This window comes from Equus caballus, chromosome X (assembly GCF_041296265.1).
Source record: "Equus caballus isolate H_3958 breed thoroughbred chromosome X, TB-T2T, whole genome shotgun sequence".
NCBI lineage: Eukaryota > Metazoa > Chordata > Mammalia > Perissodactyla > Equidae > Equus > Equus caballus.
This window is the reverse complement of record NC_091715.1, coordinates 145,129,153-145,146,915: the sequence shown is the minus strand read 5'-3', so window position 1 is coordinate 145,146,915 and position 17,763 is coordinate 145,129,153. Positions and strand designations below refer to the sequence as shown.

At 43.6% G+C, this 17,763-nt stretch overlaps 1 protein-coding gene across 7 annotated transcripts in view; it reads left to right on the top strand.

The window, feature by feature from the left end:
• GAB3 (GRB2 associated binding protein 3) overlaps positions 1 to 17,763 on the top strand; it is a 99,375-nt gene that overhangs the window by 26,824 nt on the left and 54,788 nt on the right. For 3 of the 7 annotated variants that reach the window (XM_005614673.3, XM_014729313.3, XM_070257666.1), the window contains exons 2-4: positions 11,572 to 11,875; positions 14,282 to 14,477; positions 15,053 to 15,531. In XM_005614673.3, coding sequence (XP_005614730.1) covers positions 11,572 to 11,875; positions 14,282 to 14,477; positions 15,053 to 15,531 — 979 coding nt within the window. Of the gene's footprint in view, positions 1 to 10,171; positions 10,311 to 11,108; positions 11,219 to 11,571; positions 11,876 to 14,281; positions 14,478 to 15,052; positions 15,532 to 17,763 lie in introns of those variants that run through there. The other 4 variants (XM_070257667.1, XM_001494489.7, XM_014729314.3 and 1 more) reach the window with 3 other exon arrangements.

The window sequence follows — 17,763 nt, the reverse complement described above, 5'->3', positions numbered from 1 at the left end:
ACACATAAACACACACCAAACCTCCTGAGCATTTTCAAGGTGAAACCACTGGGAAGAGAATGGGAGCTCGGCTTAGAGGAGCAGGTCTTGGGAAGTTACCCAAAATCTCCAAGTCATTACCAAATGCTTTCTTTCATCTCATGTTCTGGGACCACATCCCAGATTCCTGGGGGCCTTACAAATGGCAGTCAGGGATCGAGTTGTTAGGTTTTCTAAACATTAACTGGCATTTACTAAGTATATGTCAATAGCAACACAACAACAAGAAAAACGTGGTGGGGGAAACCTGTTCATAGTCAGAGGAATAGGGATGAAGAGCGATGTAAAAGGAAAAGTCAGTAAATCAGACAAGAGGAAGCCTTATTTCTCTTTCCTTTTTTTCCTCTGTGTCTTCTGGACTCCAGCGAAGAATGTTTGTATGTGAAGGGACAGAAATATTCCGCTCTGGAACACTGAGCTAAATCAGGGAAACAGCTTTGACAGTTCCATGTGCTAGAACAGTCTTTGCTGAAAGTACTTTAACATGTGGCTTTGAGGGTAGCGTGCTCTGTTACTCTCCAAATACCTCCTGGTAAACTGCAGGAGTGGCAGGAGCAACCAGCTTGAAAACTTGCCTGGTAAAGTTTTAAGATATTGCACTGGGTCACCAACCAAGTTGAATGGGTATATAGTACCCTTTTCCTGCTGTGGCTCTGTTTCCTCTCTTCCTTAATTTCAATTAATTTTTATTCAGTTTCTTAAATTAAACAGAGTTCTCGAACACTGAAAGGGGAGCCATGAGATTTGGATCAATGAATAAGACAATTCATCTCTCTGAGGACAAGCTTCTTTTTCTGGAAAACTGGCTGCCTTGACCACTTCACAAGATTATGAATATAAGTCGATAAACTTGTAAGAGAAAGAAATGCCATCAGTGAAAGTTCATTTGCCTTTGTTCCATGCAGGGGACTGTGAGAACTGGATAACACATTACAGAAATTACAGAATAATAGTATCTGCTCAGTTGCAAACCAGAGCCTCTGATTCAGCCTGGATCCCTCCCTCTCCCTCATGGCCCACATGTAATTGGGACAATTCCTCTCCCCACCATATCTTCCACCATCTGGCTGCTGCCACCTCTCTAGCTTCGTCCTTATTTTACTGTCGCTCCAACCCTCCTGGCAGTTACAAATTCGTCCATGTGGCACATTCTGTGACAGCACTTGGCTCATGAGACCACTGTGAGCATCATAAGAGCAGGGCCTGGGTCATATTCATCTCTGTATCCCCTGCACACATCCCGTTCAATGAATGTCTTTTCACTAGAGCATTGAGTACATTTCCATTTAATGTAATTTACTGATGCATTTGGACTGAAATCAAGCATCTTATTTTGTGCTTTTTATTTGCCCCATCTCTTCTAGGTTTCCTTTTCTGTACTTTCTTGACTTCTTTTGGATTGAGTATCTTTCTGTAAACTTATTTAGAAACTTAATTAGATCCCCAGAAGGTTGTAAATAAATGTACAGGAGGCCAATGGCCTTATCCGCAGTTCCCTGAGTGTCAGTATCTCATACAACTCTAGTCCAGTCTCACAACCAGCAAATGATATTGGTGCCATCCAAGAGCTGCTGCAAGTTTCACCTATTGTATGTGCACTTGTATGTGTGTGTGTGTGTCTCAGTGAAATTTCGTCACATGTGTAGATTCATATGACCACCACTGCAATCAATATACAGATCTGTTCTAATACAAGAATTCTTCCTGTTAACGTTTTAGAGCCACACCACTTCAGTCAGTCTTTCATTCGGTCCACAACAATGCACTGAGTATGGGTTGTACACCACAACTGTTAAAAATGCTGGAGGTACTTCAGGGACCAAAACAGGTGACATTCCTGCCATCAAAGAGCATACAGACTAGGCAGACTAAAGTCCCAGGGAGAGTAGGAGACCAGTTGATGTTCATTGGCTGTGTCTTGGTTTCTAGAGTTCCTTTATTCTGCCTGTGACTTCAGATGCTCCCCACTAGTTCCACTTCCAACTTTGTACCTCTCTTCATATGTCATAGTGAGAAAACCTCCATCGGGCCAATTCACACACAAGTTGAAAGTTTTTCACAATAGCTCCAGGCCTTGCTGTCTATATGTTCTTAGCAACATTTTTTTCTCCTTGATGTCTCTAATCTGAGGCAAATCCTGCAGCCTGACCAATCAGGCCACCAAAAAAGCAGTGCAGGAGACCAACACCTGTAAGCAATCAGAACAATCAGAATCTGAGCACCAAATGTTGGCGCTCTGGACACTCTTGGCCAGGACAGTGTGGAACACATCCATGAGTCAGGAGGGGAAGAGGCCCACACAGTTCCTTTTGGAAGGTTAAGTCGAAAACTGCCATTGCTGAAATGACAGCGATATTGAAGGTTCAAACCCTAGAGCTCCAAATGCAGCTAGATGGAGGTTTTGTCTCTTCAGCTCGAGTAGGAAAGCCTGGCTATGAAGGCAGGTTGCTGACCCCTCCTGTGCACATGCGAAGGAAATGATTTCATAGCTTTGGGATTTCACCGCTGCAGAGCAGGCAGGGGGCCAATTCTGCTGAAACAAAGGGACTGTAATCACTCTTGCCCGAAAAGCAGTTTAAATCAGAGGTGTCTCTTTACAACCTCAGAGACTTCCAGGATGTTTCTCAGTTCATTTCAGTGTCTTTTGACAATGGATGCAATCCAGATGGGCCACTTCAATTTTATTGGAGTGAATTCTGGAGCCCAAGAAGTGAAACTTGCTAAAACCTAGCCAGGTTGATTTTACTGTGCAAGTAGAATTGAGTGCAGGAATAAAGTGCTCAAACTTCCAAATTGTGCCCATGGTAACCTTCAGCCTTGATAGCCTGTCTCGTTAACTGATAAAAGCTCATCTTAGGTATGCTTAGGTTATCACTCTCACACCCCAGTTTAACCCTGAATAGCATGCTGCAACGTCAGCATATAGCCTTTGCTGTGTTTGAGTTAAAAGTCCAGCACCAAGTCTTGCCTGACTGCCTGAGGTCCAGCTAAGAGACTGTGTCTATCTAGTTCACCATCACATCCCCAGCTCCTAGCACAATAAATATGCGATGAGTAAATCCTGATGGTTAGGTTTGTTATGAACCCACAAAACTAGTCATGTTTCTCAAGAGTAGTGTTTTCAACCTAGGTCTATGACACCATGAAATCATGTTTTGGATTCATTCATTCAACAAGTATGTTGTGAACAACTCTTCTGTGCTAGGCACCACCAGGCCCAGAGAATCCAGCAGTGATCAAGACAGGCAAGGCCTCTGCTGCTACTAGTGGGGGATGGAGGGAAACAGACACTAAACTTCAAACAAACAACCAAGAAAGAAAAATATGAGGTATTGAAAGTGGTATGTAGGGAATTAAAACAGGGTGATGTGGTAGAAAATGACTGTGTGGCTGATCAGAGAAGGTCTCTCTGAGGAGGTGACAATTAAGTTGAAGTCTCAATGATAGGAAGCTGAGATCCGAATGACAGCCATACAAAGATCTGGTGAAAGAGTATACCAAGAAGAAGGAACAAGTAGGGCAAAGGCCCTAAGATGGAAATGAGACTTCACATGCTCAGGAGCTGCAAAAAAAACCTATGGGAAAGAGCAAGAGAGTGGTTGAGATGAAGTGAGAGAGACGGGCAGGGCCAGTTTATGTGGGGACTTTCTACACCAGATTGAAGAGTTTGGATTTTATTATTAAGGCACTAGGAAGCCTTTGGAAGGGGCTAATCAAGGGAGCAACAGGATCTGATTTATGTTTTTCAAAGGCATTGACTTCTTCGTTGAGAGTGAATTTATAGGGGGAGTTGAGAGTGGATGTGGGAAAACAAGAGGCTGTTTCAGTTACCTAGGTGAAAGACAAAGGTGACTGGGACTCGGGTGGTTGTAGGCAGATGTATGGAGAGAAGTGGATTGATTTGGAGTGTTTTGAAAGCAGAGTCAACAGAACTTGCTAATTGGATATGGAGAGTGGAAGCAAGCATCACTCCAAGTTTGGATTTAGAAAATGAACGGATGATGGTACCATTTACTGAGATATTGGAAGGCTGGAAGAAGAGTAGGTTTCAGGGGCATGAAATCAAGAGCCTAGTTTTGGGCATGTTAATTTTGAGAGACCTCTTAGATATTTGAGTGAAGATGTCAGACGGTTGGTTATACAGATCTGAAGTTCCTGGGAAAGACCCGGGTTGGAAACGTAATTTTGTAAATCATCATCAAATAGTTGGTAGTTAAGGGAAATGAGACTGGATGAGGCCACTAAGTGAGAATGTGTGTAGTTCAATAAGGGAAGGCAGTCCAGAACAGTGTGTGTGTGTGTGTGTGCGCACGTGCACACGTACACATATGCACACGTTTCTTTTTTCTGTGAGGAAGATTGGCCCTGAGCTAACATCTGTTGCCAATCTTCCTCTTTTTGCCTGTGGAAGATTATCCCTGAGGTAACATCCATGCCAGTCTTCCTCTGTTTGTATGTGGGATGCCACCACAGCATGGCTTGATGAGTGGTGTGTAGGTCTGCGCCCAGGATCCGAACCCATGGAACCTCAGGCCACTGAAGCGGAGTGCACGAAATTAACCACTACACCACTGGGCCAGCCTCTGCATGCAGGTTTCTGGTGAGAGAAGCTCCCTATATTTCACCATGTTCTCTAAGGGGCTCAAAACCCATAAAAGGTTAGGAATTCCCTGCTGAAACAGTGCACCTTGAGGTTGTGGTTCAGAGATAGATGTAGTCCACTTGTTTTGATAAGGTATATACTCTGAGGTAGGAGCAGAAGGTTTAGAGATATTTTACGAAACTGTCTTTTGATCTCTATCTACCCTGAGGCTCCAGACGAAATGGTGCCATCCAGAATGCTCTTCCTTTTCAGGTGGATTTCATGTATACTATGCTTCTTGACTTCTACCCTCTTGACATCCCTTTTCACTTTGTCCTTTCTTCTCATCCTTGGCCAGTTACCTTTGGAAAGGGGGCTGCCTTTATGCATCACAATCTGCAGAGATGCTTGTTAAAAATACGCATTCCTGGGCTCAAGACCAGGCCCAGTGAATTCAGCTCTCTGGAGGTAAGCTCCAGGAAAGTGCATTTTTAGCAGCTCTCTGGGTGATTCTCTTCATTTCTCCCACAGCTGTTTCTTTCTGTACTTCAGGTTCACTGATCATTTCTTCAGTGTCTAGTATGTTATTATGCCCATCCAGTGAATTTTGCACTTCAGATGTTATATTTTTTACCTCCACAGGTTCCGTTTTGTTCTTGTCTGTATCTTCCATTTCTCTCCTCATTATTTACATGTTTTCCTTTAAATCTGAAACATTATAATAGCTGCTTTAAAATTCTTGTCTACTTATTCCATCGTCTCTGTCACTTTTAAGTCTCTGTATACTGACTGATTTTTCTCCTGATTATGAGCCATAGTTTACTGCTTCTTTGCATTTTTCGTACTTGGATGCATTACATTGTAAATATTATATTGTTGACTGTCTGGATTTTTCTATCTTTCCTCAAAAAGTGTTAAACTTTGTTTTAGCAGGCAGTTCAGTAACTTGAAGATCAGCTTGATCATTCCAAGCCTTCTTTTTAAGCTTTCTTAGGGCAGGTCTAGAGTACCTATACTCTAGGGCTAGTTTGGCCTACTCTTAACTCTAAGGTGTGGCTTTTATAGAGTCTCTACTGAATGTTCCAGGTTTCTCCACTCTAGCTGGTCAGAACTCGGGCATCTCCCAACCATGTGTGAGCTCTGATAGCTATTTAGTTTGTGCATCTCTGGTAGTTGTTTTTGGATTCACCTCATGGGGTTTCGCCCTATGCATGAATAATAACATACATTAGTATTCAGCCAGAGCCTTATGGGGGAGTTTCTATGTCAATTTCTGGAGCTCTTCTTTACACAGCTCCCTCCTCTCTGGTACCATATATTTGGTCTTGTTTTCTAGTTGGTTTTATGGGTAGGGAGCAAGTTCAGTGCCAGGTACACCAATGTTGCCAGAAGTGGAAGTTCTCCCCAGTGACTTAGATGCACAAGAATGGTTGGGGAATGTATTATTTTGCTGGGGCTGTACCCAAGTACCACAAACTGAATGGCTTAAATAGAAATTTGTTGTCTCACAGTTCCAGAGGCTAGAGGTCTGAGATCAAGGTGTAGGCAGGGTTGGTTCCTTCTGAGGGCTATGAAGAAAGGGTGTGTTCCAGCCCTCTCTCCTTGGCTTGTTGATGGCTGTCTTCTCCATCTGTCTCTTCACAATGTCTTCCTTCTATGCAAATCTGGGTCCAAATGTTTCCTTTTTATAAGGACACCAGTCATATTGTATTAGGGCCCACTCTAATGACCTCATTTAACTTAGTAAAGACCCTGTCTCCAAATGCAATCACATTCTGAGGTCCTGGAGGGTAGGACTTCCACACTTGAATTTAGTGGGGACACAAGTCTGAATCCCTCTTCCCTAGATACTAAAGTGGTGGCAATTTTCCAAACCTGCCATTGTACAGCACCCACCTCGGCCTTGCAGGTGCTTGCCCCTTTATTTCACCTAGTGGGTCACTCTCTATCAAGAAATAAACTAGGAGGTGTTTGTAAACTGTGAAATCAGCATGTTGGTTTAAGAGAAGAGCAACACATAGCTTTTACTCTCAGAAGGATGAGATTCAATGGTTCCTCTAACAATTCCATCAAAATGAGCAGGACTGTGGTCGTTTTAGCCTCCCTCAGATTCTAGAAATGAGCACAAACACTTTTCCACAAAGTTACAGGATGTTGCAGGTTTTTGTTGTTGGAGATGACACTGGTGGGGTGGCAATGAGTCAGCTTGGTGGCTGTGGCAGGAAAGACTGATGAGAAATGGATCTTTTGATGGTCAGAGCTGGAAAAGCCCTCAGAGCCCATCAGTGTACAGTGGTGGAACATGGGCTCCAGATGGGAAAAGCATTTTCTCCAGGGAAAGTGGTGTCTTGTGCCCTGGGGGCTAATGCTCCCATTGTCATTTTATGTTAATTGCAAGTTAATAATGTTTTGCTGTCCATTTTTCATTGGTTCACTGCAATTATGCCATAAGGGAGATGGGACAAGGTTTATTATCTCTACTTACAGGTGGCAGGACTGACGTTCACAGCAGTAGAGTTAATTGCTCAGGGTCACCCAGAAAGTCAGAAGTAGAATCAGAATTCAAACACAGGTCTCCTGACTTTCAGTTCACCTGCCCCTTTTTTGCACTCTATTTCTCTGAGTCATCATTGTGGATACTTGTTGGCACAGTGATTCTGCTTTCTAGATCCTCTTGGCCCAAGACACGCTCATCTTCACAGTCTATCCTGAACTGTTGGCCTCATCCTTTTCTATCTTGGCTTCCCAAGCTGCTCATGACCTGCCCAGCAGAAGGAGGCCCAAGGGGAGAAGGTGGAGTCCAGCCCAACCATGGAAGCCAGCAATCCTGCTTTGTAAAATGTAAACATCTCCCCAATAAGAAGAGACAGAAGCTCTGTTCTGCATGCCTTTGTGAGCTTACCAATGCCCTACCAGACCAGCACCCTTCTGCCTTTCGTGCAGAGAGCCTGACACATAGTGGGTATTCAGTAACCGTTTATTGAAGGAATCCATGAAGATGTCCTGTACAGAGGAATTATTTTAAAATCCTTTTTATCCTAAAAGAAAACAAATATATCAAACCACATAAAACAATTGTATGGCCTAATGAATTATTATTAGGTAAGCCCCCTTGTAACCACCCACCAGTTGAAAAATAAAAAAATAACTTTGCCTCCATATGCCTTATCTCAATCACAATGTCCTCCTTTTCCCCATAAGTAACTACTGTCCTGACATGTATGGAAATCTTTGCGTTTTTTTATGTTCTTATCACTCAAATGAGCATCCCCTAGGCACTATAATTTAGTCTAGCACATTTAAAACATTTTTATTACCTTTTAAGTCTCATTCAATCCCTACATCCCCTCTTCTGTCCTTTCTTTTTCTCATCATTTATCTGTTGAAGCATCCGGGCCTTTGAGCTGCAGAATTTCCCACAATCTGGCTTTTGCTGATTGCACCCTCCTGCCAGCCTATCGAAGGCACAGAATGTCTGCTTGCTTCTCTTCCTGACTTAGCAACTCTTGGTGCTTAATACCTCTACAGTCCCTGCTAATTTACTGGGGACAGCGAAATGGTGAGACTCTAATTCCAACGTTTGTTTTGTCCAGAATGATGCTTGATTCTTCCCCCTTGCTTACCGGTGTGCAAGAAAATGAAGTGGTTCCTTCGTATCCTTTGAGGGTGACAAATTCTTTTTTTCTTTTTTAATATCGTGATGAACTCATGGATATAAACACATTTGATGAATCTCAAGCCACTGTAATTATTATATTTATTAAAGCTCAAATTCTTCCATCTTTGTCCAGTGGCTTTGTCCAGATTGGCTTCTGAGTCCTTTTGACATGACCCTAGTCATCTTTGATAACTTTCTTTGGCACTGTTTCACTGTAAACTTTGGTGCTGGCTGACTGCTTTCGGAGGTCTTGGTCACATATCTCCCATTTTCAGAAGCCTATAAGCCTGGTGGGACAGGACTTACATGGTCTCCTCTTCCACCTACTTAGCAAGGAACTCCAAGAATACGTCATTTCTTCTTTTGCATAATCGCCACTTTTAGGTAGGGATTTAAAACTCTAAGGGAGGGCATGCTGGTGAGTTTGCATGATTTAGCAGGAAGATTACGCTATATCCTATTCAAGTTCCTGGGTGACTATTCTTTTCTGTTTCTGCTCTCATGCCTGCCTTCCAGTTCTGCTGATCTACATGCACTTACCCAAAGCTTCGTGCCTCTTTCATCTTGATGCCTTTGCACATGCTGCTTCCTCAGCCCTTCTTCAGTCTCAGCTTAGCCATCACTTCTTCCTGGAAGCTTCCCCAGACCCACCGATCTGATAGAGATGTCTCTCTTATGTGTTCTTATAGCATTTTGGCTTTCCCTTATCATAGCACTTGTCTTGCTGACCGCAGTTGTCTGTTTATCCATCTACCCACTTTCCTGCTGCTCACGAGACTGTGAATGGCAGGACCTGCAGCTTGTTCACCTCTGTTTCCCCAGTGTCAGCATGGTGTCCAGCATATTAGTAGGCTATCAACAGATCATTGTTGAACGAATGAGTGAAACCCAGACTTGTCCACATCATTCTCTTCCTTGCACTCCTACTGCTCCCGGTTGACTCCTCTACTAGCACGCTCCTTGCCTGGGGTTGAAACCTACCTCCCTCCCCATCCCAGCTGGATAGCAATCTCTCTTAGGGACCAGCTCTAACCCCCTTCTCTATCTCTACCATCTGGCAGGATGCACGGTGACTCGGTGTTACTTCTTTCCCCAACACTGTTATTTAAGGATAAGAAATTTGTTTCCATAAAACTAATAGCAGTTAACTTGAAACTTGTTTCTGCACTCAATTTAACTTCCTCTTTTAGAATCATTTTTGGGAAGTACAACAAAGTTCCTCTTCACATTTCCCTACCAAAGTGCCTTTTGAAAGTTTGGGGTCCCCCAGGCTCCCCATGAAAGCTTTCCTAGGCAGGCCCACATGGCATTCTCTCATTCCCCCGGCCCCTGCCCTGGGTCCACTCTGGCTCAGGGAATGCTGGTACTAGGCCTTATGTTCCATTGCCTCAGGCACTTTCAGAAGCCTGAGTTTCCCACCTCCCACACCCCAAACCCCAAAGTGACACTTGAGCTCCTTCTCTCATGGTTAGTGGCTGCACCCTATTCCATACCATGTTTTTGCAACAGGAATTTATTGAATCATTAATTCTCCTCTCCCTCCTGGATCACTCTCTTGAGCACACAAACATGCTGATACTTCTCTCAGAAAAAAAAGGGCTTTTTATTCTCAGGCATAATTGTAGGTCATTTGTGACAGTTGGCCTCTCCCTCTTCAGTGCTTTATCAGATTCTCTGCTGCCTCAGATCTCATGTTCTTCGGGCAGGGAGGGAGTTGAGAATGCTCCAAACGGTGGCTTTTCCTTTTCCCCTGGCCTCTTGGTCAAAGCTGGTGGGCTTATAAATGTGTCAGGCATAAATGAAGCTAGAGATACAAAAGACTTCCTGTCCCAGTGGTCACCATGCCTCCTGGCAGAACCCCACACTTCCTGCTGTCACACATGCCACTGCATAGGAGAGCAAACCACAGAGCTATAAATCTCTCCACTTGCATTTGCCAACTGCAGCATCGAGCATCTCTGATGGAAGAAAGCCCTGCTTTCAGCCTGTGAGCCTGGTGCACGTGTCTGTTCTCTACAGCAGAAATCAAGGGTATGCTGTCCATTGGGGCTGGCCGGGTGGCATGCACTGAGCAAAGGGCACCTAAACATAAGATAGGGAACTTGAGGCAGGTCCTCACTCACTTCTGCCTGGCTCCAGGAGATGACAGGGAAGTTTACAGATACTGAGGACTCCTTCGAATGGCTGGCGGGGCTATGGTCAACTGCAAAGACCTCTTTCCCCAGGCCTCATACCCAAGGGGATAGGTCATCCCTTTATCTGTTTGGATGTACACCTCTCCTTGGTACTGTCCGCAGCAAACATTTTAGATCAAGGGTGAGTGGGGAGCCGAGAAGCTCCCCCTCGGTAGCTCCAGTGGTGTGCCAAGCAGCCTGCCATATCTTGGTTCTGGTTTCTTTGGAGCATCAGTGCCTCCTTTCTTTTCTGAGCATGGACTAAGCTTTGCCTGATCAAAGCTTAGTCTTAGTTCAAGACTTGGCTCTTTCCAAGATTCCTATTGTGCTAAGGAAAGTTCCTTTCAATTGTTATAGTGTTTCTCAACAGGGCACTGATAGCTTTAGGCCAGACAATTCCTGTACCCACCAGCCTTTATGACAAGCAAAACACACCTATTTTCAGAGTCCCCCTAGGGCATCTCAATGCCTGGTTGAGAAGCACTGTTACTTAGAGGGTGAATGCCTAAGTGTCTTCCATCTTTAAAAAAAAATCCCTTGACCCCAGAGCTCTCCCTCTTGGGGAGTTTTATAGAAAGACAGTCATATCAACTTCAGTTAATGATAATCCTCTCTCTTCTCCAATGTAGATGATTTTTCTTTTCTTCTTGAGCAGTTCTCTAGAAGTTAAACAACAGCGTTAAATGATACTGACAATGGCGGGCACTTGTGATTTGCACCTGATTTTAATGTATGATGTTGGCTTTTGGATTAAGATAGACAGTGGTAAGAAAGCTTCCTTGTTCTTCATTGCTAAGATTTTTTTTTTAAGGCCCGAGTATAAATTAATTTGTATCACATGCCTTTGCTGCATCGATTGTGATAATTGCATAATTCTGGTCCTGCGGCCTCTGGGTGTGAATCTCATTACTACACTCCTCAATAATGGCCCAGTCTTTAAATACTTGAAGATGGTGCACTAGTCCTTTAATCCAAAGCTGGAGGGACTTTGTGCTTCACTGTTAGATTGGCTGATTTACTTCTTTTCTGCTGTCCTTGTCATGAAATAGGTTCTTGGCAGAGTCTGAGAAACGAGAGCAATTGGTCCAGTAACCCCTTGTTGAATTGCCTCTCTGCAGGCCTGGCGCAAGCGCTGGTTTGTCCTGCGGCGCGGCCGCATGAGCGGCAACCCCGACGTCTTGGAGTACTACAGGAACAAGCACTCAAGCAAGCCCATCCGCGTGATAGACCTCAGCGAATGTGCAGTGTGCAAGCATGCGGGCCCTGGCTTTGTTCGCAAGGAATTTCAGAATAATTTTGTGTTCATTGTCAAGACTACTTCTCGTACATTCTATCTAGTGGCCAAGACTGAGGAGGAAATGCAGGTGTGGGTGCACAGCATCAGTCAGGTCTGCAACCTCAGCCACCTGGAGGATGGTGCAGGTGAGAACAGAGTTGGAGCTGCTGTGTGCTAAGGGGTGGCCCGGGATGCTGCATGGGAAAACTGTTCAAGGTGCCACTCCTGCCTCCCAAGGGTGTTTTGGCAGGCTAATTTACATCAGAACTGTTCCCACCAAGTCCAGTACCAGAAATTGCTCCCTTTCACCTGGTTTGAGGTTTCAGGTCCGAATGTGCCACACATGGAGATTTACAGGTGACTTCAATGGCTTCAAGGCTGTTCTGTGCCCTTGCCCTCATCAGCCACAGAGAACGCATCCTGCTGCTGATTTCCTAGAAATATTAAATATCACCGTTTTTCAAAAATTCATGGAATTTCAGCTTTTCTGTTGCCTATTGGGTTGTTCAGCACTAGATGACAGAAAGACAGAACTTGGCTACTTGTCATAGGCATGGAAGAATTCTTCATGTCTCCAATTGGCTCAAGTCTCTGCAAGGGAAATTACCCTAAGTTTGCTCTGGGCCGTTTCTGGGCAGTGGGAGCAAATGACCCATGGGGCTCTTTCTCCCTCTTCCTTTCTCTCTCACTCTCACTCTTGCTCTCTCTCTTTCATACACGTACACACACGCATGCGCGCGTGCACACACAAACACACACACACTGCCCATTTTAATATACCAGGGTTAATGCACCCAGGGTGACAATTCACTCCCCTTCACAAATTTTGTTGTTGAGACTCTAGCATCATCGCACCATGCCCTGACCTTCAAACTATGGGACTTTGAATCTGATTTCCTTTAGTAGACAAAAATCTTACCCCTAAATCCCATGGCCTACAGTTGCTTCAACATTTCCACCATTACTGCTTGTTCTCTGCCACTGAAATATCCACATTATAACGCTAGGTGGTGGTAGAGAGTCAGAGTTGCATCTCTCTCCAGGACAGGCACTTGAGAGAGCGCTTCCTAAGGACAAAGTCCTTTCCTTCTCATACACCAGGGAAGCTTATTAAGTGAAGCTACTCAGTCACATTGCTGAACTTTGAGAGCACACAAATAAAAGGAAATGAAATGGTGGGAAATTCTTTATCATTGCTATAAACTACGAAACTTGTTGCAAAGTTGCAGTGAATCTGTCCTGGCGAGAGTCCAATACTATGCAAACAAGCAGAGCCTCCCCAAGCAACTCTCCAGCCTTGCCTCTCACTCTTCACCACCTTAGTCCCTACCTTCAGCCCAAACTAGATATGTATTCCTGTGTCATGTTATGTGTGTCCTCTGTTTCTTTCCTCATCCAAGAATTATCCTAAAACATAAATACATAACATGTTTCCCAATATCTGAAAAGGAATGAGAATGAGTAAGGTACCAGGCAGAAAACAGAAAGCCCTGGGGTGAAGTTGGAGGAAGCCAGAAACCCCCCATGACCTCTTTTGTTCCCTGTAGGCCCCCTCAGTTTTTAGGAAGAGCAGAGTAAGGACAGAGTTCTCTTCATCTGAGAACCATGTCCAAAGTGCTTTCTTGTGGCTTTTCACATACAGTGTTTGGTTCTGTCTCCAGCAACCACAGATAGTCAACACATCATGCCTGAGTACTCTGACCAGGAGCTCTGTTAAATGCTTTTGCGTATTAGCTTGCCTTATCCCCAGACCGATTCTGTGGCATATGTACTGTTAGCATCTCCACTTTACAGAGAAGGAAACTTGCAGCAGGCATTTAACTTGCCCAAGGTCACAACAGCTAGATGATACAGGAATCCTGAACTCCTCCCGACTTGGTTCAAAGGAGAAATAAAACCAGGCTATTCATTGGGAGTTTCTGAATGTTGTGTTCCATGAGAAATGTGGGCTTTACCAGCCATCACAACACCCTGTTTCTTTCCTTCCTTTTCCTTATGTGTCATTAACAGTATTCTTTATCTATGTGTTACTCGTCCGTCTCCTCTGGTGGGCTGTAAACTCCAGCAAAGGCAGAATTAGAACAGTTCCAGGTACATAATAGCTACAATAGTAGGTATTCTATATAGACATAAATAGACATATGTATCTCTATATGCATACATACATATATGCATAAATGCATATGTAAGTATAGACATATATTTGTTATGCATAAATATATGTGTGTGTGTATATGTATATTTGTTGAGTGAATAAACAGTGATGCAGGGCTGTGGCTGAGGGCCATAAAGAAGCTGTGTGTAGACTTTCTAACTGCAGATATTTTGGCCAAGAATGCTTGTTTTTTTTGTTGATTTTTTTTTACTCTTAATTGATTCAACACTTCACTCTTGGAACATTGGCCTTCTTTCCCAGACATTGTTTATAGCTTGAGGAAATTGTCTCCTCCATCAGTACAAACACCAGCTGTGATTTGCGTCTTCTGTTTGGCTTCTTAGATGCTGTTTGAGAAATTGTGAGTGAGTGTTAACCTGGGAAATTATTCCTCCAGCAGATTCCATGGAGAGCCTCTCTCACCTGCCCTCCTCCCTTCACATGGCCCATGCTGTCAGCTCCTCCTTGCCAAGAGATGACCCAAGCACTAGTACCATAGCCACTGAGGAAACCAGAAGTGAGTCAGAGTTTCTCTTCCTTCCTGATTATCTGATTCTGTCCAACTGTGAGACTGGAAGACTGCACCATGCCAGGTATGCTTCTGTGCACGACTGTCTCTGAGCTGGCTCCCCTCTGTTTACAGAACCCACACTGTCTCCTCTCGCGGGGTCTGTCACTGAGATATGCTCGGTGTGCTTGACCAAATCAGTCCATTTAGCCATAGCATCTTCCAGTGGGCGTATCTGCCCTCACTTCTCTTCCGCTGCTGCCAAGGTGGGGACAGATCACTATTAACCACTGTGAAGGTTGAAGCACGCAATATACTAAACAAAATGAGTCATATATTTCAGCATTGTGGCTTTCATTTCTAACCTTGCATTTTCATATGCATCTGACTTTTATAGTATGAAAAAAGTCAACAAACTATTTTTTCCTGTCTCAAGGGGTTGGTGTAACAGAGTTGTAGAGAGAACGTGGCTATACAAGTAAAATAAAAGGTACTATTAAAGGGATGGGAGTGAGGCCAACATGGGTTTTTATGGTGGAAGGATGACTTTCTTCTTCAGACTTCTGCAAAGGGTATAGTGGTAGTGTTGCTGTGGTACCAGCTATGGCTGCCAGGGACTTGCTACATTTCAGTCAAATTTACATGCTTTTCTTCCCTCAGTCTACCCACCAGATGTGATAGCTGGTCAAACTCAGACCGCTCATTGGAACAGACTTCATTCGATGATGTTTTTGTCGACTGTCTGCAGCCGCTGCCCTCTAGTAACTTGGTCCACCCCTCACGCCATGGGAATGGATCTCAGGAGGTGCCTTCCACGAGGGCTCAGGCTGCCCTAATCTGGAGTAGAGATATTAATGGGCCATCCAGGGACCACTTTTCTTCACCATTGCTGCAAACTTCCTTAAATTCCACCATTCAGGTAGATAAAAACCAAGGTTCCTTGTCCTATGGGGTAAAAGAAGTAGACATTATGTCCAACACACCACCTCCCCGACCCCCTAAGCCAAGCCATCTCTCTGAACGGCGCCAAGAGGAGCAGCTCCTATGGAGTGGGCACAGCAACGTCAAAAAGGCAGACAGCGCTATGGTACCAAGAAGAATCTCCCTCTCTGGTTTAGATCACATGAGAACCTGGAAAGGTAAGCTTTGGATGTTAACATTCGGGTCCAGAGAGAAGCTTGGCTCCTCTCCCCTCCTTGCGTTCATGTGAGGACGTGGCTCAGTGTCCCTTGCTCAAGCTGGTTCAGTATCCCAGTGGGGCCAGGCCCTTGGTGGAAGCACATAGCCTGAATGCTAGGAACTCTCCTGCTCCCAGGGTCCACCCTCTCCTTTGAATCTGGTCACCAGGAGATACTTGGGTCCCTGTAAATGCTGAAAGAAGTCAGAGCCCTAGTCCCTCAGCCATGCCCCTGCCCATGTGGTGGGCTCCCCACCTGAGACTAAAGTCCTGGTGTTTGCTTGGAGTCAGCATCATTCATTATCCCAGCTGACATGTTCTTTCCAAATTCTAACTGTAAAGCCGTTTATTCTCATGAGGTTGCCTTGCTTTCTTTCTCTCTCTCTCTTGCTCTCTCTATCCAAGTATAATCACTCCGACACTGCTACTGATAAAGCCATGTTTTAAAGGAATAATGGAAGCTTGAGGAATGCAAACTCATTTCAATTTGTATACATCTCTCATTCTGACTGAGGAACTAAGTCACTCTGGCAAAGACCCCCCCCAATGTCCCTAGTGATGTCACCATTACATGTGTTACTTCCTTCTGACAACCTCCATGAACTGAATATATGCTGATTACACAAAGGTCTTAATGTGCTAACATGTGTGAACAGTGGACAAAAAGGGAAAACTGAGAGAGGAGGTAAGCAGATTTTGGAAAGTGAAATGAATAAAACCAGTAGAATAATAGAATATGAAAATGAATTAAAAGTCTCAAATTGAAGAACAAAAAAGTTGAAATAATTTAAAATTTCAAGACAGACATAAAACAATTAGGTTGTGTTCTTTTACACGAAGGCAAACAAAGGCTAAAACTCATTAAAATATGGGTTTTGACCATGAAACAGAGAGCCAAACAGCAGTGGTAGACAGAAGCAAAATGATCTGATAAAGCAGAGGGAACAGGTCAAATCGATTGCTCTGCCTTCCCCATTGAGGTCCACCTGGAATCAATGTTTGTGTGTGGCGGCAGAGTGGGGTCAAGGTTCATTACTGTCCATGTGGATCTCTATCCAGTGACCAGGAACCCTTGATTGGAAAGGTTGTCAGGTTCCCAAGGTCCTCCAGTGCTCCCTCTGTCATAAATGAACTGTCTGTGTAGGTGGGGGTCTGCGTCTCAGCTCTGCTTTCTCTCCCGTTGGGCCCCCTGTTCCAGCCTGCACCAATGCCACACTGTTGGAATTATTGTACTTTTCTATCTTGATATCCAGTAGAGGAAGTCCTCCCACTCGTTCTTTAAGAGTGCCATGCCCATTGTAGGCCAATTTTAAAGTCAGCCGGTCAGATTCCAGACATACATATACAAAAATATTTGGAATTTGAGGAGGATTGCATTGTATCTATAGATCAATTTGTGAAGATTTGACATCCTTACAATGTTGAGTTTCCAATTCGTGAACAGAAAATATCTTTCCATTTATGTAGATCTTATTTGATTTCTGTCTATAATGTTTTATGGTTTTTAGTGAAGCCTTGTGTATCTCTTATTAATGTATTCATTATTTTTTGTGTTACCGTCAGTGGTATTTTATTTTAATAACTTTTTTGTTGTATAAAATTAAATTCATTTTCTATTTTAATTTTGTATCTAGCTTTTCTGAACTATAGATTATTTTGCATTTTCTTCCTGTACAATCATATCACATGCAAATGCTAATAATAACTTTGTTTCTTCTTTTATAACACTTATATCTTTCACTTACTTTTTCTTAGGTCACTGGTTGGGCTAGTAAGTTCAGGACATTGTTGAATAGTAGTGATAACAGGTATCCTTGTCTTATTCCTGATCTCAGATGGAAAGCTTCCAACATTTCACCATTATATTGTGGTTTGCAGTAGATTTTTGTAGATACCATTCATTAGATTGAGGGCATTTTCTGATATTCCTACTTCGCTAAGTGTTATTTTTTTAATCATGAATGGATATTGAATTTATTGAAACATTTTATGATCGTATGCTTTTTCTCCTTCATCCTGTTAATGTGAAGAAGTTCATTGATTGATTTTTGAACGCTAAACCAACCTTGCATTCCTGAAGTAAACTCAACTTCATCATGAGGGGTATCCTTTTTATAAAATATTAGATTTGTTTTGCTCATATTTTGTTTTGAATTTGTTTTTTGATCTATGTTTCTGAGAGAGATTGTCCTGT